This window comes from Sander lucioperca, chromosome 20 (genome assembly GCF_008315115.2).
Source record: "Sander lucioperca isolate FBNREF2018 chromosome 20, SLUC_FBN_1.2, whole genome shotgun sequence".
Taxonomy (NCBI): Eukaryota; Metazoa; Chordata; class Actinopteri; order Perciformes; family Percidae; genus Sander; species Sander lucioperca.
The window spans coordinates 460,344-480,741 of NC_050192.1; the positions used below are offsets into that span (position 1 = coordinate 460,344).

The window sequence follows — 20,398 nt, forward strand, 5'->3', positions numbered from 1 at the left end:
CCATGCCAAACTTAAAGCTCAGACTATATATATATATAGTCTGAGCTTTAAGTTTTATATATTCTGAGTTTAAGTATATATATATATATATATATATATATATATACAGTATATATATATATATATATTCTTCTCATGCATATAGATATGCAGATTACTACATTCCATTTTACACTCAGTTTTATTCATTTGCAATCCTGTCTATACAAATACTATACAATTATATTACTTCATTTATATTTGATTTGTTAATATATCTTAACTGCAATATATTTTGCTTGTGTTTTTCTTTTGAGTGCAAATTTGAGCATTGTTGAATTGTGTCCCAGGCCGAAGACTTCCATTGCCAATCTGCAATAACTTCTGTTATTGTTGTGCACATGACTAATAAATAACCTTAAACCTTGACACAGACAACACTTGGTAGTACATACATTAGTTGTTTATTGACAATAGGACAATATAGAATATCACCAGATCTAAACTACTGGACCAGACGAAAACAATGTAAAGACCTGTGTTTGCTGATAATGCATACACTCATGTACTGTCACCACCATCACACCTGAAGAAAATCTTTCCTCCAGTCACACACACACGCACACACGCACACGCACACACACACACACACACACACACACACACACACACACAAAGGAACATTTCAATCTGGGTCATGCATCCAGAAAAATGATCTGAAAACAAGTGTGACAACATAAAGATCTGGGAACATTTTATCCAACACGGCTTTCTCAGAAAACACTTGATTACACCCCGTCACAAATAGTTTTTTTATACGTCAGAGTGAAAATTGTCTTCTTTTGAACATGCAAAAGCATGACATTATCATTTCCCCAGTGCTTTCTGTTTTAGCACTCTGGCTAATTAGATGGGTGATAGGAGTGGCACTGATTGGCATTATAAAAGCTGCACTATCACTCCTCACTCCTCTCTCTCTCTCTCTCTCTCTCTCTCTCTCTCTCTCTCTCTGTGTGTTCAAAGTTGCCATCAGAAGAATTATTTAAGATAAAAATAAAAAAAACACTATGGAAAAAAAGATTCTCCCCTGACAGATATTATCATTACAACCCTTTATGGTAAGCGCTAACTTACTTCTTTCCCCCTTCCTCTCTTTGTTTCTCCATCTGTGCTACTCACTCTGACTTTCTCTCTCTCTCTCTCTCTCTCTCTCTCTCTCTCTCTCTCTCTCTCTCTCTCTCTCTCTCTCTCTCTCTGTGTGTCTCCCAACGGGTAAAAAAGGCAAGGAGAGAGGAAGGAGGAATAGAAGAGTGAGTGAGCTCTGTCAATTGGAGTGAGTAGCACTGCTAAGTCTGGCTCCACTACAAAGGTTAGCAGATCTGACTGTCAATAGTGTCTTGTGGGTGGGAGGGGGAGGAGACATGGGGGTAAGGTGGTGGGGGGGCGGTCGCTTTGAGAGAAAGAGATACTTTGATATTTCGGAATGTTAGAAGGGTGAATGTGGAGAACTGGAAGTTGGGGATCTAATTACCGGGCCATAATTGGGGGCTGGGGAATAGGTTGCCGTCCTCTCAACTCGCTGCAGATCAATTATGTTAAGAGAACATCTGTAAGTAGAGCTTAATGAGGTCCATTAGAGCAACATGCGCTGGCTTCCCTAACGGTGCTTGTCAGCTTCTTGGATGAGCTGGAGTGTGCTGCTGACTGGGGACCTGGTGGAGGGGCTTAAATAGAGAGGAGGCTCCACTCTCTGCAGCGTTTTCCTGCCAGAGAACCAGAGAGACACACACAAATAGACAGACAGAAAAACAGAAAGACAGACAGACAGACAGACAGGGGAGCCGGGACGCTCAAAGCCGTGGGAAAGCAGAGTTTAGGTTCAGTGTGATTTGACATCCCAACAACTGGGCAGAGAACCAACTGTTCCAACTCTTGTCGCCAAGTTTTCTTTACACAGTCTGGAGTTGCTGTGAGAAAGTTGCCTTGTGGACACTTCAGTCAAGAGAACAGAGAAAGAGAAACGCCGCTGCAGCGACCCTGAGAAGAGGTTCTGGGCATCCCTGGCTGTAATTTAAAGGTAGGCTGTGTTCACTCCTCTGCGTGTTTCTGGCTTTCCGCAAAGCAACCTGCGCGCAAAGAGTCCGCGAGCTCCGCAACGAGACATAGACACAGGCAGCATGCAGCTGCTGAGGGCAGAGCACCAAAACCCTCTGCTCATCAGAGTGGCTGCTGCTGTAACGGAGCGGCCGCCGGTGCTGAGGATGTGCTGTCGGGGTTTGGTGCTCTCATTTGATTTGTTGTTGTGAGGCGGGGCTGGGGTCAGGCACAGACAGAACAAGCGTCTCCTCTGTCCGTGTGCGCACATGTGATGGGTAGCTATATAAAATAATGGGGGTGCGTGCTTCCATTGGCATCTCCTCCATCCTCCACCCTCCACCGCTGCTTTCTGTCTCCATCTCCCATGCACAGAACAGAAGGGCACTGGGAGAGAGGTGGCAGCCTTACACACTCTACACACACACACACACTCTATACACACACTACACACACTCTGCAGAAAATTGCATGATTACCAAGATAGGCCGCCTTGAAATAATTCAATCCATGACAAAAGCTAATTACTGGCAGGTAATACGCTGTCAGCTTTAATGCTTCTCATCACTCATAATGGCGCAGAGAGCATTTTATGACCCATCTCATTATCGCTGCATTTTAGGCTGGAGCCGCATGCCAACTATTGACTTGCATCTCCTCCTCCCACAGCCCCCCCCCCCCTCCCTCCCCGCGCGCTCCCCCCTCCCTAACAGAATATTTAAGGGAATAACTTAAACCTGTCAGGCTGTGTGTTTGGAGCCCTGTGTGGAGGCGTGAGGTGCCCTAACATGTGGAGCTGGTGCAATAACAGGCCAAAGAATCCTTACAGGAAGGGTTGAAAGAAAGAGTGTGGAGAGAGGCTGCCACAAATGACGCCTTGATGGAGAATGAATGCCACTGAGAGGAATCAGGATTGATTTCATTGTCCATATTAGATTTGCTTCCTCTTTATTCTTTTCTCAGACTAGTCTGTCACTGAGCCGAATGAAAACACACCACATAACCAACAACACAGGGAATGGTGATGTTCAGTCTTTGTACTCTTCTGGCCACAGAGAATCCTTTAGAGGGACATTCAGTAGTGATACAGTCCTGAGCAGCCTGGTTTAATCTAACACAACAACATGTTGAACTCTCTCTGGACCTTTGGTAAACTACACCTGAATGAGTCTGGTTGGTGAAGGACATGTCAGTCAGGTGTCCGAAGAAACTGCTGTTTTCCAGACCCAATAATGTGTCCCTGAAGACACAAGGTGTCCTGTGGACAGACCTAGGCTACCTGTGTTTCTGGCTCTAGAATAGAATGAGCGCCGCGCGTCTGCGCGCACCCCGGCTCCAGAATTGAAGGACGTTGGGAAGAAATGGGCGTTCCGGGGGCGCGCACGCGATGCTTTCTCCGTCATATAGTGGAGCGGCTGGTAATAAGTGAATAAGTGAATGACCTTATCGTGGCGGTGTAATGTCTCAGCGGTGAGGGACCGGGCTGTGTGACTTCTCCCGCTGCTGCACCGGCTCCGCACGCTCTCCGAACGCTTTCCGCACGCTCTCCGCACGCTCTCCGCGCGCTCTCCGCGCGCTCCGCAGGCTGCACGGCGGGCGGCTCAACACCTGTAGCTGGGTACTCTCCTCGGATCCACGTGGAGCTCGTTCTGTCCATCCTGAAGATCAGCGCAATGCCAGTTTGGTGAACTTTTAGTGGCCAGAGGGACAGAGACTTAGCACTTCACACTTCTGCTTCACTTGTTGAGAAAGGTGAGAGAGCTGAGACAAGACACTCATTTAGCCTACATGTTCCAACAATCATCTTAAATGTTCATCATTCCATCCAAGCTGAAATGAATGCCAATGTGCTTGGGTGCAGGCCTGTGAGATGTGAGATGTGAATCCAGCTGTGTGAGTGTGTAGCTACTGTTGGCCGGTGATGCCCGCTGCTTGCTACGTCAAAGCGCTGATTAGGAAGCAGCGTGCAGTGAGCGCGAGCCTCCGTGTCCGTGGACAGGCGGATCAGACGGGCTGTGTGCGGCGGAGGGGAAGCATCTCTTTGTCGTGCTGACTATTAGTAACCGAGCTCTGGCCGACGGCAGGAACGGAGCCGCTCCGCAGCGTCCCCCTGCTTCTCCTTCCTCCTCCCCGGGCTCCGTGTCGGATTGTCCCCGCTGTAGGCTAACAAAGCCCGCTGCCAGCCTCCCGCAGACGGCGGCTCTCCGGACCAGGCGGCTCCGGGTTGCATGGTGGTGCTTCGGCTGCTTCAGCGCTTCAACAAATGCAGAAAAGGGAGAAAAGTTTCGGTAAGAGCTGACTTTATGAACGGCCCGTTTCATGTGTGTTTAGTGTTAGCGGTGGATCCGAGCTGCTTTTAGCCCCGCTGTACAGAGAGCTGTTACCGCTGCTAGGATGTGTGTGTGTGTGTGTGTGTGTGTGTGTGTGTGGAGCTGCATGGCAGATTGGGTCTGTGTGTTAAATCCGTTATTGGCCTTTAGCAAGCACTCCGCTGCCATGGCAACAGTAATTAAAGTGATCGGGTGAAATGTCAGCGTGTGTAATAGCAGGCTGTTGTCCGTCAGCCTCTAGCCGCTACAGCGGCTCACAGGGGGAGACATGCGGCCGAGGACGCGCAGCTGGCGGCCGCAGCGCGAGCTCCACAATGACAGGGTACACACACACACACACACACACACACACACACACACACACACACACACACACCGCCCGCACCAGGGCTCCGGGCAGCTGGCTCTCTTTCCCTTTATGGAACATGGAGCTTTTGTTCTGCACTTCCCCTCGGAGCGCTCACATTCCTGCCATGCTTCTCCCCTTCTCCCGGGTTGATTGCACAGTAAAAACCTCTTCCTTCTTTTGGTTTGCTAATGAGTCGCGGGGACTTTGTAGTGTTAACGAGGCTGGACAGGGGCAGCGCGCGCTCCGCCGGTGGCCGAGCCGAGCCCACAACCACCACAACCTGTTTCTCACTGTCTTTGCAAATGATTTACAGTAAAATATATATTGGTCTGTAGGCTAGGTATAGAATGTGTGTGAGGCGAGGGGAAATTATGGTTATGAGTATAGTGACAGGATTTCAAATGCTCTAAGCCCGTTTAATGCAACACAGGACTGTTTCCTCTCAGTCATAGTTAGACAACAAAAGGGTTTCTCCTGCTTAACTTCCAAAGTAACCACTAGTTAAGATTAGACCACAAGTTGCAAACTTGAAACTTGATAGTCCATCCCAGTGAACATCAGGTTGTGTGTGTGTGTGTGTGTGTGTGTGTGTGTGTGTGTGCGCACACTGTTTACATCAGTGTGCTCTGACACACAGTGACCACAGATGGCTGGATCTGCACTGGGATGGCTCAACCTTTCAACTTTGTGTACGCAGCCTGGCTGTAGTGAAGTTAATGCAAACCACTGACTGGCTTCCAGCGAGGAAGAGAGTCCAGAGACCGCAGCGTCCTTCAGTGCTCAGACAATGCTTCCATCACTCTGAAATGTCTCAGAACTACAGCGACATGTGTCCACTAACATGGAGAAGAGGAAGTTTACAGCAGTTTTTCAAATGACTAAAGCTGAAACTAAGAGTTATTAAGTGTGTGTCCGTGTGTGTGTGTGTGTGTGTGTGTGTGTGGTGAATGGGGGACAAAGGGGAGTGGGGGTGTGCCTCTCCTCAGGGAATGGTAGGAGAATACTAATTCCAGCCTGGTGTGAAGCCACATTGCCCCCCTCCCGCCCCCGATGGGCCAACAAAGGCTCTCCTCAGTCAGCTCAGGCCAAACAATGCAGGCCACTGCCTGTAGCCACGCCCCTTCAAACACAGAGGAGGTCAATGTGAAAAAGTGTCCTGAAGAAATGTGAAACTGTGGCTTTGTGTGTGTGTGTGTGTGTGTGTGTGTGTGTGTGGGGGGGGGCTGCATCACTGCATCTTCAGCTGTTTTACAGTATTTTACAGTGCTGGGACTACAACAGCCTCTTCATCTCTGCTGCTACATCAGGTTTTTGTTACATCTTTTTTAAATAATCAAATACATTTATAGCAGTGTTACATAACAACACTGCATGTCTGTTTCCTGGGAGGAACACTGAAATGCAGGGGGCTCCTCAAACTAGTTTCCATTAAAAGTGGTGTGTGTGTGTGTGTGTGTGTGTGTGTGTGTGTGTGTGTGTGTGTGCGTGTCCAATCCGTACTACTAACTAACTCCTTTTCCTTTGTGCATTGCATTGCACTACTTCAACAGCACACTGGCGTTTTTTTACTACACGTCATTTTTAAATAAGTGTGCACTTAATGTTAAGTACCCTTCAGTACGCTGGACTTCATTTTAAGTACACTTAGTGTAGTTTTTTTTTAGATAAACTGGGACTTCTGAATGCCATTGCCATTTAAACCTGAAAAAGGTGATTCTTTAAAACTTGTTTTCTCATCACAACTTACACATTACATTTTGTGTATTTGTTTGCACCGCATTGCACAGCCAAGGAACGTCTGCAGAGTCTGCTTACTAACCTTTGATTGAATTTGTCCCTAAAAACACCCAGCTCTGCTCCTGGCCCTGCATATACAGTAACATGGCTTGAACCTCACAGTTACAGATTATAATCAGTGTTTTGTACACACAAGTGACAAAAAGATTACATTCACATATTATAACTAATTTTTGAGTTTAAACAAAGCAGAAATTATGAATTATTTTGACCAATAGTTAAGATCAGAGGATGCTGAGTGGATCACAGACTGGTTTATGTCAAAGTTTAGTCAGGATACTGTTTTGAAACCATTCCAACTTTTTTTTTTCTTCCAAATGCTATAACATTTAATTAAACACCCAAAATGCAATGAAAGTAATCATTAATTTTACCTGTGAAGAATGTTGTATGGGTTCCATACAACGTACATCCATGCACCCATGTTATTTTTGGGCAATTTGTTTTTCTGATATTAAAAAAACATTGAAAACACAAGGACAACACAAGGGTTAAAATCTGTTATTTGACAATGAAGAAATATATGAATGAAATAATTATGAATGCTTTTTTTCACGTGTCTTATTTCATTTGAGTGTTATTTTAAAGGTGTATTAAATACATGAATATTGTACTTTTACCAGCGCTGCTGCTCAGAGGTCGAGGAGCACAATGAAGACAAGTGACACCCTCTTTATCTGTCATCATTTCACTTTTCCTGTCAACCAAAATCTTCAAAACAAAGTTCTACATGACGTACATGTCTTGCTGTGTTTCTTTGGTTGTCCTCCTCGGTCAGGGCGCTGAGTGTTTGAAGCCTCTCTCTGTGCTTCTCCGTCAGGTATACAAATGCTCTCCGTCCAGCCGGACACCAAGCCAAAAGGCTGTGCCGGCTGCAACCGGAAGATCAAGGACCGCTACCTGCTGAAGGCCCTGGATAAGTACTGGCACGAGGACTGCCTCAAGTGTGCCTGCTGTGACTGCCGGCTGGGCGAGGTGGGCTCCACGCTCTACACCAAAGCCAACCTCATCTTGTGCCGGAGAGACTACCTACGGTAAGAGAGACTGTGTGTTCATCCTATCCAGATACGGCTCGGTGTGCCAGTGTGTACAGGGTGGCACAGTGCGTTTGTATTCACAGGAAGGCGTTTGCTTTTGGCCTGGGACCTCGTTTTAAGGCCTCACAATTTGTCACGACCCAGCTATTAGAAAAGCTGCATATTTGACCTGTAAATTATGGTATGGCACTCAAGTTTTTAATTAGTTAGACTTAGGTATATTTTGTTATCTTTTTATTGTGTTCTTTTCATTTATTGTTTTTCTTCTTTGATTATATTTGTTTTGTTTCTATTTATCTCAAATTAGCTTCAAATATGGTTGTTATGGCACCTTTTTTTAATCCTTATGTTGTCCTCCCGGGTCAAAATTAACACTCTTTTAGATGTTTTTTTTTACCTTTTTGATGCTTTTTTTCACGTTTTGCTTGCTTATATCAATGTTTTTGGCACTATTTTTCATTTGTATGAAATTATACCGAATTTTTGTGTAAGAAAAAAGCAGATATGATGAATGATTTGGACTAATGGTTAAGATCAGAGGAATGAAGGTAACGGATAATCACAGATACGTCAAACATTTAGTCAGGATAATGCTATGAAGTTGAATACAACACCCACAATTCAATGAAAGTAGAGATCTGATCCTTAATTTGACTTGTGAAGAGCGTTGTATGGTACCATCCATGTTATTCGGGACAATTTGGTGGAAAGAAACCCAAATTTCTGCTATAGAAACTTTGAAAACGGGTCAAGGAAAACAGAAAGTTTAAGATAACCAGGGCTGTTTGAAAATGAAGACCATCTAGATTTTTATAATGGATTATGTACATGTAAATTAGGTTTTTCTTAAAAAGGTCCAACTTTAAAATATGGCAGCTTGTTTTTTTTTTTAAGTGAAACTGTTAGCATCATAATTAATATCACAGGTGACAAATGATAAAGTGCAAAATTTACTCACGTGTCCGCTCCAGTCCAGCCATGTCACTAACCTTTCTGACAGTAAAGGGTTCAAGGGTTAATTATTCTCTTATAATAATAATATAATAATGTGTTTCCTGTATGGAGATGGCTCTCTTTGCACCATGATCCTCTGACTGACAGAGAGAACCGGTTGCAGCGTAAACCTTCCAGGCAGTGGAACATCAGCATTATATTGACTGATAGGATTAATTCATATATTTTGTTGTTTTTATCTAGATTGGATTTATTTGCTGTAATAGAGTTCACTCACCTGTTTATTCTGAAAAAGACTGAATCATTTCTTTAATTCACAGAAACAGACTTGTAGATCCTTTTCATTTGCAGTACAGTGTGTTTTGGAGTTTGGCATTATAGTTTATCAGTGTTTTTCCGTTATTGGACATAAGCAGTCGAGTTGGTAAGGTCCAATCCGTGATCACAGGGCAGACTCAGTACCAAACCCACATGTAGTTTCTGCATCTTTAACAAAACTCTTTAGTAATACATGGGAGTAAATCTACAGTGTTTGTGTGCTCAAAATGTATTATTGTGCCTTTTAAAAACAATTTAAAAAAGGACGTGAATAAGAGGTGAAATTATTTCCAATATGAATCAGTATGTAGATTTTGTTGACCTGGTTTTTAGAAAATAAATTACAGAACATTTACATATAATGTGAAAAGGGTTAGGGTTAGGGGGTTAATGTTAGGGTGAAATGTTGGAAAATCATTTGAGACACTTTTTTATTATTATTATTATTATTTAGTAAAGTGTTTCCATCTCCCTGTTTTACGTACCTTTAACATAGTAAAAGATGACTGAAATGAGTGAGCGTGAAGCAGCAGCGCATGTGGCTCACAGGGTAGCTCGGGTCATCCAGGTTGGTGTCTCTCTGGTGTGTATGTTTGTGTGTGTGTGTGTGTGTGTGTGTGTGTGTGTGTGTGTCTTTGTGCACGTGTGCGTGTAAAATGTATGTTGCTTTGGAATAAAGTGGAGGAGTCTCTGTTCGAAGTGTTGTTGAATAGTTAGCGTAAATAAATACTGCCTATCTGCCCGTCCTGAGTGCAATCTCATCTTTATTTATATTATATTTATTGATATTTTTTTTCCCTACGTAACACAGCTTTACTGTGCTACAATGAGAGTGGGCTAACATTAGGAAAGCTAACTGCTACTGTAAGACTGGGCTAACATTAGGAAAGCTAACTGTGCTACAGTGAGACTGGGCTAACATTAGGAAAACTAACTGGGCTACAGTGAGACTGGGCTAACATTAGGAAAACTAACTGGGCTACAGTGAGACTGGGCTAATATTAGAAAGGCTAACTGGGCTACATTGAGACTGGGCTAATATTAGGACGGCTAACTGGGCTACAGTGAGACTGGGCTAACGTTAGGACAGCTAACTGGGCTACAGTGAGACTGGGCTAACATTAAGAAAGCTAACTGGGCTAACATTAAGTAAGCCCTTCTGATGTTTGTATTCAGAGTGACTTTCACCGGTTTAGTAGAATGCTGGGTAATAATTGTTGTGTTGCAGATTGTGATTAGTTGCTCATTTTCCACAAGCCAATGACATGTGAACACACACACACTGAAGTTTAATTTGACTCAATCAAACATACACGTCCTGCTGCCCCAAATGTGTATTCATCCGCCACTGAAAATAGTTCTCAACAAAGGCACCATTTCCTCCTGTTTGAGTAGCGTTTGCTAAAAACTTCCATGACTAGCTGTTTTAACTGTTCTTAAAGAAAAAACAACCGTCTTTAGTAGGAACCAAAGGGCTTATTGAGAGACGGACTTACGGCTGTGAGTACACAGCCCACTGTTCACTGGTCTTACTGGTGGCTACTGTGTCACTAAATGTTGTGAAGGAATCCATTGTTTTCCAAAACCGATGCATTCAGGAGCAGGGTTTGTGAGCAGGCGTGCAGGAAGACCAATTCCAACATGTTATTCTTTCATCTTCAAAGTTCAAGGTGACTGAATTGATTTGACGCTCGCTATCACACAAGTGGCCTGCGCGTGGATGCGCTCTGACATCTCCTCACTGCCGGCTAATGAATGGCAAATATAGAAACGGCAGTCGTCCACATCTGATCTGCAGAGCAACAAAGAAAGCCAGGCTCCATCACGGAGCCAATCAATGGCAGCAGCATCACAAAGCAATACAATGTCACACACACACACACACACACACACACACACAAATACCCTTACTCAAAAAGCAACATCAAATCTATATTATTTCTACTTGTGTTTATCTCATCTGTCAGCACAGGTTAGCAACAGGAGAGGAAAAAATAAGCATGACTACACATTTAGTCCATTATTATATTCCGTTGGCTTTAACAGTAAATTAGTTGGGCCTTCATTATACACCCCCACTCCCTTCTCCAAGTCAATCCTTTTCTGCTTAGCAGGGTGGCATGTTATTAGGCCTGACATAACCAGGCTTAATATAATTCTTCAGGGGTCTACAACCATGAGCCATGTGATCCCACACGCAGAGAAATAATAATCCTTTATCACAACACATGCACAAACAACGGAGGAAAAAAAAAAAACATACGGGGAGAAAAAAAAAAGTAGTTTCAGCAGTCCCTGTGTGATCAAATATGATGTACAGAGAGGAGTGTGTATGCGTGTCTGTGTAACCAAGCCATCCCTTCATAAACCTGCGACTGCAAACATAATTACAGGTATTATCTCCTAGGGCTTGATTTGTGCTTTGCTCTCCGAATATGGAGAAATGCAGCATGAACATTTTATCAACAAATGATCCCTTTGAGAGCAGAGCTTCCATTGATGATAGTGGTAACAGTGCGACACCACTGTTTATGCTGATGTGTGATTTCCACAGCACACAGCGATAATGTTTGAAAGGCCAGAGGAGGGAGGAGAGCACACAGACTGACACATTTAAGTTAGAAAACGCAGAGAAAATGAAGACTGCAGTACAGCGGCCTGCTGAGTGCCAACACACACACACACACGCACATGCACACACACACACACACACACACACACACACACACACACACACTCCAAGGCCAGCTGCAGGCGTGAAAAAGCTGTTGGGCATCAGTTAATGGAAAACTGTAAATTCCAGGCATCCATTTTAAAGACAGCACCAGGAGAACACTTATTTATTTATCTATCTATTCATTCATTTTTTTTAATCCAACTTCAATTTTCCTCTACAGTGGTTTTACTAAGATTGTAAATGCAAGCAAACTCAGAGCCGTCAACATGGCTGGATTTATTAACGTTTTGGAAAGCTATCAGTGAGAGATAACCAACATGTAATAACTTACATTTTTTCCCCCTCCTTCAGAATCAACTTTGCAGTGTACGGCCACCTTGTATAACCATGTATGTAAATGTAACTGAAAATGTATCTTCTTTCATCTCACATCGGGCTTGTGACTCGTTGTCAGTTTGTATGTCGGCGTCGGGCGTGACTGTGACATCGAGTCAAGCTTTATCTCCAGGGACCGGCAGGGAGAGAGGAGGAACGGCTCCGGCTGTCTGAAACTCATCTATTCTTTTCAGAAATCTCATTTAGATACATTCTTCCTTATGAACACGTGTCACACCTTTAATAAAAAACAGTTCGGTGTGTGATTACTCACAAAGTAGCAAAATATAGTTTTCTTAGCTCAGACATTGAAATGAAGTGTTTAAGGCAGTTGAGTGCAGTTATGTACAGATGTAGCCAGTGTGTGTGTGTGTGTGTGTGTGTGTGTGTGTGTGTGTGTAGTCTTTTTGTGTGTGCTTGTAAGCACTTAGTCTCCGACTGATCTTAGAACTCACCAGGAACTCCAGTACTTTCTGTTACCCCTCTTCCTTTGTTGTTCTCTCTGTACCTGAATGATTTGGAGTCCAAACGCCTCAAGATAAGACATTACTTGCTAAAATTGAAACACGTAATGCGCATGGGTGCCCAAGTAAATTCACATCCAGTCTAAACACTGAAAAAGATCCAGCCCGGATCTGAGTATCTTGTGAGCATCCAGACCGTTCTCACCCAGAAAAAGGCCATACAGGTCAATTGTGCAAGCAGCTCATAACATATGTATCATAATGTGGCTGAAGTAATTATCATCAAACAAACACAGGACTTTGACTCAGGAGCCCGGGGTTGGTGTCCCATGTGAACACTCAGCTGAGTTGAGTCCATGATGCAATGACGTCCCGTTACTTCCTTATTTTAGTAGTTTTACGTGACTTATTCGTTTTTTTTGAAGATTATTTTTGTGGGGGCTTTTCCCTTTATTTGATAGTGACAGGAAAGGTGCGAGAGAGATGGGGGATGACACGCAGCAAAGGACCGCAGGAGAACGATGACGTTGAGGTCGTGCACTAGAAAGATGCGAGCGAAGCCATTCGGTCCGTTGTGACAGCAACGCTGCTGAATATCCAGAAGTTAAAGCCTGAGCAAGAACAATCTTTGCTGAGTTGTGTTGGTGGCCATGATGTTGTGGCCCTCCTCCCCACAGGGTTCGGGAAAAGTTTGATTTTCCAGCTCGCTCCGTTAGTGGTGAAGGAGTTCGCTAAGGCTAACGCTAGCGATGCTAATGCTAAATATAAGCCGATAGTTGTTGTCGGTCTCCCCTCTTGTTGCACATGCGCATGACATACGTCATGACCAAACGTTAGCGATTGGTTATGGCAGATCCAGAGTGGCTCTGGGCAGATCCAATAGTTTTAAACTTCAACAGAGTACCTCTCTTCAAGGAAGTTAACACTTGTCAATGGAGAGAGGCCAGACTCTCTGTACAAATGAAATGTACCAGAGTCTGGTAGGACCAGGCTAGCGGATTTATAGTTCGAATGACACGTAATGAGACAATTCCGCTTCCAACCTGTAGGAGGACCGAAGCGGGAAAATTTCTTTACTGTTGCTTTAAGTGTTTTTGTTGCTTAAACTTAACTACTTCCGCTTCACTACATTAACTACGTGTTTGAAACGGCACCTGACATGATTAAGAATTCCACCGTGGTCATGGGTAACGGTTTAAAGCATCCACCGTGTCGCGATAATAATGTCTATGCGTTAATGGTCATACATGTTGTTTGGGAGTCTTGACAATCGAGGTGTTCTGTCACTTTAGTATGAGGGCGTGTTGCCGTATCAGACACTCACTCGCTGTAAGGTGGCTGTAGAAGGGTTATAGTTTGCACAGATACAAAGTTGATAACAAGTTTTTATAACAATAATATGGAAATATCCATAGCACCTTGTTAAAGCACTCCTGCAGCATAACTCACCACTCTTCTGTCTGTGTATATATGTGTATATATGTGTGTTCCATAGTTGGACCACAACATGGATAAAAACTGCCAGCTGTGGAGTTTTGAGGAGACTGATAACATGACACAGAAGCTGCATATTTAAGGAATGACTGTTGCTAACTGTACACTGGCTAATGTAGCTTTACTGATAATGATGTAGGAGCAGCGGGGCACATCACTCAGTATTGATTGTTTATCGGTGTTTTAAGCCCCCAACGTCTCCTTCCAGGCAGCGCTTCCTGGAAGGAACTAGGATTAGGCAATGGTTAGGGTTAAGGTTATGGTTAGGGTTAGGTGCCTTGAAGTCAATGGTTGCAGCACTGCCTGGAAGGAGATGTTGGGGGCTTAAAACACCATCAAGCGTATTGATTGGTTATGCAAAATAAAATCTCCCCCACAAAAGAGATAGAGACAGCAGCAAAAGAGTGATCCGTGTCAGACTGAATAATGGAGTGGTAATGAAATGGCCATTCAGTGTGAATATCAGGCTAAAGATACAGCTACCCAAATCACACAGAGCACACTGGACTCCTGGCTCCATCTCTCATTGTTATGGCAGCGATGGATTGCAAACAGCCCCACAAAGAGCTGCAGGCCCGGGATCTTAGAGTAGCCAGAGCACAGCGTCCCACTAGGCGGAGGGTAGCCGAGCTCCTGGGAGATCTGCAGGAAGCTGCTGTAGTTTGTCATCAGCTCTCTCCTCCCTGATTCTCTGCAGGCTGAAAGATTCAGGCCAGCTCCTCTTCCTCTAATGACTAGCGCAGATGTTCAGCTCTTCTCCCGACTAACGGTGAAGGGTACCGGGACACGGTGAGCCGGCCGCTGGTCACTGACACCACAGCTTCCTGTCTTTAGCGACGCTGCTCAGGCTGCAGTCAGAGGACAGACAGTAATACTTCACATCACTGCTGACCCTTTTTAAAGCCTGTTACAATGGTGTATGTGTTTTCCCATAAAGCTTGCCCCCTATTCCGAGAAATAGTGTTCATATTGGATGATTATGAAGCAAGGGAGGTAGATGTGCAGCGTGTCCCATTTTTCTGCAGGAGACTAGGGCTGCACAATTAATCGCAATTTTATCGAAATCACAATATGGACTAGTGCAATACCCAAATCGCAGGGGGGGCGCAATATTTGTTAAAGGCAATATATGTGTCCAACCTTTCTGAATCAAATATTGTGGTGCTGGAGAATCAAATCCTATCCTACAGACTAAAGAAAAAATCTCTGTTTGGTACAGATCCTCGCAAAAATCACACTATCATCATTTACATTTTTATTGTTTAGTAATTTTCAATGAAAATGAGAATAATAATACAAAAATGATCATTCCCTTCAATATTGTGAATCATATAGAGGCATACAGGCATACATCTCAATTCTCCAGCGGCAGCCACCTTTGTTGTAAACAAATTCAACCCAAGCGCTCTTTGGTGATGTGGTTGATTCCGTTACTGTTGATCATCTGTCCATCATCATATAAACCCCACCCTGACAATTTGATTGGTCCAAACAGCTCTGGTTCGAGCATAGATGCTCCACAACGGATCAAGTCCAGACCGAACTTCCCGACCTCAAATGTTGTGGGCGGGGCTAAGTTCGGCTGGCATCCAGGCTAAGCGTGAGCAGCATACCAACCGGAACGCCATGAAACTAAGCACTTACAACCAGGACCACTAAGTTGAGTCTGAGACGAGACCGTTTGGAGATGAAGTCAAATGGGGGTCAAGTCCAAACAGTCTCGAGACCAAGTTAAAACTCAGACCACTAAAAAGAAAAGTCCTCCTCATGTGATTGACGTTGACTCTGTGGGAGCTCTGACAGTTTAAAAGTGGATGCTTGGTCGTGACATGGCGTTTCCTGTATTTGTAAATGACAATGTCAGTTACAAAACTGGTTTGGACTTGACGTAACACCTTGATTTAAGCAAGCCAAAAACAGTAAGTAGGCAGTTATTAATATAAAATGATGACCAACCTAGCTTGGATGCCAGCTGAACTTAGCCCCGCCCACAACATTTGAGGTCAGGAAGTTTGGTCTGGACTTGAGCTGTTGTGGAGCAACTATGCTCGAACCAGAGCTGTGCAGACCAATCATATTGTCAGGGCGGGGTTTATACGATGATGGACAGATGATCAACAGTAACGTAATCAACCACGTCAACAAAGAGCGCTTGGGTTGAATTTGTTTACAACAAAGATGGCTGTCGCTGGAGAATTGAGATGTGTAGATTCCTCCATCGTGTCTGTTATAGAAGATATCAACAGCGCATTAATTTTAAAAGAGGAACAGAGAACCACGATCACGTATGTATACACATTGCCACACCCGTCCGCACGACACGGAAACTGCCACCTCTGTCGAAGCCTGCCTTGGACTTGCAGCTTCTGTGACGTCTGTCTCCGTTGCTCTGATTGGTTGTAGGTCTATCCAATTGAGTGCAGAGGCATTTTCTTTCCTGGTTCGGTTGAAACACGCCCCATAATCACAGCCCAATGGAGCGGTATCAGACTCATATTCTGACTAGAATGTGAGCATGACGACGTCAGGCTATGACCAACCAACAATAGAATATAATGTCTTCAGCCTGTCTCTCCCATGTCTGCACCTGTGCTGTAATTGTTTTGGTTTTTTTTTGTTGTTAGAGGAGAATGGGGAGGGTTTGTTTTTTTGAAGGATGTGGCTCTCTAAAAGGTTACAGGACCTGCTGTGTCAGTGAATGCCACCATCATTACTTACTCTGTCCTTGTGCTTGGCCACATTTTAGTTTTTCTTTGGCGTGACAGAACAGTGCTCTGTTAACTGCAGTTTAGATCTGAAAGTCAAGTCAGTACCAAACTGGCAGACCAACAGGCTTTAGCTCCTTGATTTCCCATTTATTGAAGTCACTATCATGCTAAATGGCTCATGAGGTTTAGTATTAAAACTGGTATGCAGAGGTTCCTTTTTTGGCGCAGAGATTCCGCTCAGGACAAAATCCTTTTTGTGGCCTCAGACGCAGCCATCGTTTTTTTTTCTGGAATCACTTGAGCACTTGAGGGGGAGAATTAGCCTGGAATGTGTCGGTTCATTCAGACCCCAGATTGAATCCTGTCTCCGCTGCTTCTCATTACAATAGAACACTCAGGCTCTCCTGCTCAGCTCCTAATGGGACTCATAGGTAGAGAATGCACACACACACACACACACACACACACACACACACACACACACACTCATTTGGCCTTCTTTGATGCTGCTAATCAGGCTCTCTATCACTTTAGATGATTACCTGATTCTAATTACATACAAGGGGGAAACTTTGTTTGATGTCCTTTGTGTGTTTCTGGCTCTGGCTTCCTATAGCTTCCCCCCCCCCCCACACCCTTCTCCTCTCCCCCCCCTCCCCTGGAGACTCCTCTGTATGAGGCCAGACACAGAGACGCAGCAGCGAGGCGGCCACAGCGCTACAAGGTGAACGATTCCCCGGCACGTGTTATTATTAATAACTGCCAGAGAGAGGGGTCACCCAAGACAACTCCTTGAAAAGAACCGCGGGCAAGGCAAGTAGGCCGCAGCTGGGTGTGTTGTAAAACAATACCACCACCCCACCACCCCCCCCCCCCGCCCCTCTTCCCCGGAGGAGACACGCTGCTTAAAGCAAGAATAATGCGCGGGAGGGAGCCGCACAGCCACATTTTTCAGCCGTGAAAAATTAAGATGTCACCACCTGGCGCTTTTAAGAATACCTTTACCACTGAGCTGAAGGTATTAGAATATGAATAGGTCTCTTTCTCTGCACCCTGCTTTGTCGTTAAACTTCTGATGGCAGGGGGGGGGGGGCAGAGATGAAAATGGGAGAAATGCTAATCAGCAGTCAAATTATGGGACATCTCTAGTTAGTGGAATTTCTGGGGTTTTATAGCCATTCAGCTAGGGCTGCACAATTAATCGCAATTTTATCGAAATCACAATATGGACTAGTGCATTGTCCAAATCACAGAGGGGCGCAATATTTGTTAAAGGCAAAATCTGTGTCAAACCATTCTGACTGAAGTATTGTGGTGCTGCAGAGACAAATCCTATCCTACAGACTAAAGAAAACACACTTTGTTTGGTACAGATCCTTGCATTAATCCCACTATAATCATTTTATTCAATCATTTGTAAGATTTAAAATGAGAATAATGATACAAACATGATCATTCCCTTCAATATCGTGAATCATATCGCAATTGCAATATCAGTCAAAATAATCGCAGTTAGATAGTTTCCTCACATCGTGCAGCCCCTACATTCAGCTGCAGCAGCCCCGTCTAGTTCCAGGGAACATTCAGTGGCTGTGATTAAGGTTTGAGAGCACGGTCTAAATGTCAGCAGTTAGGAGTAAATACAGTCTAAAGCAGGACAGTGTTTTGCACCCTGAAAGTGCTTTACAGCATGATTCATAGAGTATATATATATATATATATATATATGAATTCCACATGTTGCTGTATCTTTCAGATTTCTTTTAGCAGAGGGGAATATGGGACTGCAGTTTCCTCCCACTAACCTTTTCAATTCAATTCAATTCAATTGTATTTATAGTCAAATCATAATCTCAGGACACTTTACAGATAGAGTAGGTCTAGACCACACTCATATATAATATACATAATTTACAAGGACCCAACAATTCCAGTGATTCCAGGTTTTATTTAACCCTTGTGTTGTCTTCCCCGTCGACCAGTTTTTCTGGGTCAAAATGTTAAAAAATTTAAAAACGTTTTGGTTGTCTTTTTCGACACTTTTGTCACTTTTTTCGAAGTTTTTTTTGTCCGTTTTTCGGTGTTTTTTTTTTTTTTTACAATTTTTTCCTATGTGTTTCAACGTTCTATTATCATTTTTTCTTTACATGCTATAAAATTGAACAAAACACCCAAATTCAGTGAAAGTAGTGAATTGATCATTTATTTAACTTTTGAAGAGCGTCGTATGGAACCATCCACGTTATTTTGTTTTAAAATTTGGTAGAAAGAAACCCGCATTTCTGATATAGAAACTTTTTGAAAATGGGTCAGATTTGACCCGAGGACAACAGGAGGGTTAAGCCTCTCTCAGTTTGCATGCATCACAAATCTAGCTTAACGTCCTCGACAGTACGGCACGATTCACCCCTCCATCTCTCCAAATGAAATGGGTTTTTGGTGGGGTCAAGGTTCACTGCGTGGTCTATTATGTCATGATGTGATCTGATCTGTGCTGAGGAATGGAATGGGCTGATTCTCACCATGTAGCTATCAGACCTACAGCTTCATATTTACTGTCTGTGCCTCTGCGTAAAGGCCTAACATCGCTGCATTACAACGTCCTGTTGGTTTTGGGGAGCACACGGTCAGTGAGAGGAGAGTCCGATGGTTCAGGCTCTTACAGTGATTATTCATTCTGTTAACTCTTCGATCCCTGAGAATCAAACAGCTCGGTGCGTACCCAGAGCAGAGATGGAACCACATACTGTGTAATGAATGAACACTTTTGTGTACAAAAGAGTCTTTGTTTTCACATATGATTTCACTTAAAGGTATAGCTTCCTGAAGTTTAGGAAACAGAGGTAAAAGAACTGAATGTTTGCCTTCCCTTTCTATTCATTCAAGTACCTTTTTAATATTCAGTTTTTTTTTTACGATGTATGTATCTCTTGCATGGTGCACCTTCACATTTCTTATGATTTTGTCTGAAATAGTCAAATTTAATGATAGTGACTCTTAAAATATCACAAGCAGCTAAGAAAGTTCTAACTTCTTTAAGTTAACTCTTACTATGACTTCCCTTTTAGTAGATGGCCATGATTATAACATGACTAAAAAGCAGTGACAAAGAAGGCTTAATTTGACCCAGGAAAATAAGACATATGTATTAATTATGAAAATAGGATAATTTGGTAAGACTGATCTACATCTGTGCAGTGCAGTTTTATTCAAATAGAAAGTAAAAAACTGGTACAAAGCCACAAAAGATACTGTATGTACAAATTTTCAGGTTAATGCAGTGTGAATTTTACCAGTTGGGAACTCATTTTTTCCGATTATTCTGACGCCACTTAAACGTAGCACAAATCTTGCAATGTTAACAAAAGTGTCAGGAAGATCAGGCCAGTGGTTTTTTTCTCTAATCCTGCTGACAGACAGACAAACCAACCAAGCGGACAAACCCAACCGAAAACATAATTGAATTTTGTTTGTTGACCCCGTGCTGCAGGATGAGGACCTTTTATGTAGCTGAAATATTAAAAACCAGATGGTAATAACAACTACTAACTTAAAGAAGCTAAAGATTCTGCTCTGCCATTTGTTTTTTCATGCCTCTAATCTACTGTCAATGGAACTCAACCGGCTCTGCAGATGGTTCACATTGAAAGAATACCAATGGAAGGGATTGTGCCCATTTTAACGTGAAACATATGTGCAGAAAGGGTTGGGGTTCACTGACAGTAAGTAGCCTAACAGCAGTCATAAAAATGGCATGGTCTCACTACTGTATTTGAGAAGTTATAGGGATTCAATTTGAATGGAGTAAGTGTCTTGTAACAC

The 20,398-nt window shown here is 43.5% G+C and overlaps 1 protein-coding gene across 4 annotated transcripts in view; it reads left to right on the forward strand.

The window, feature by feature from the left end:
* Positions 1 to 1,499: 1,499 nt before the first annotated feature.
* Positions 1,500 to 20,398, forward strand: part of lmo3 (LIM domain only 3) — a 46,825-nt gene continuing 27,926 nt past the window's right edge. Inside the window, exons 1-2 of one of the 4 annotated variants that reach the window (XM_031288261.2) lie at positions 1,500 to 2,056; positions 7,370 to 7,583. In XM_031288261.2, coding sequence (XP_031144121.1) covers positions 7,378 to 7,583 — 206 coding nt within the window. In that variant the 5' untranslated portion in view covers positions 1,500 to 2,056; positions 7,370 to 7,377. Of the gene's footprint in view, positions 2,057 to 3,480; positions 3,826 to 3,892; positions 4,362 to 7,367; positions 7,584 to 20,398 lie in introns of those variants that run through there. The other 3 variants (XM_035996272.1, XM_031288260.2, XM_031288259.2) reach the window with 3 other exon arrangements.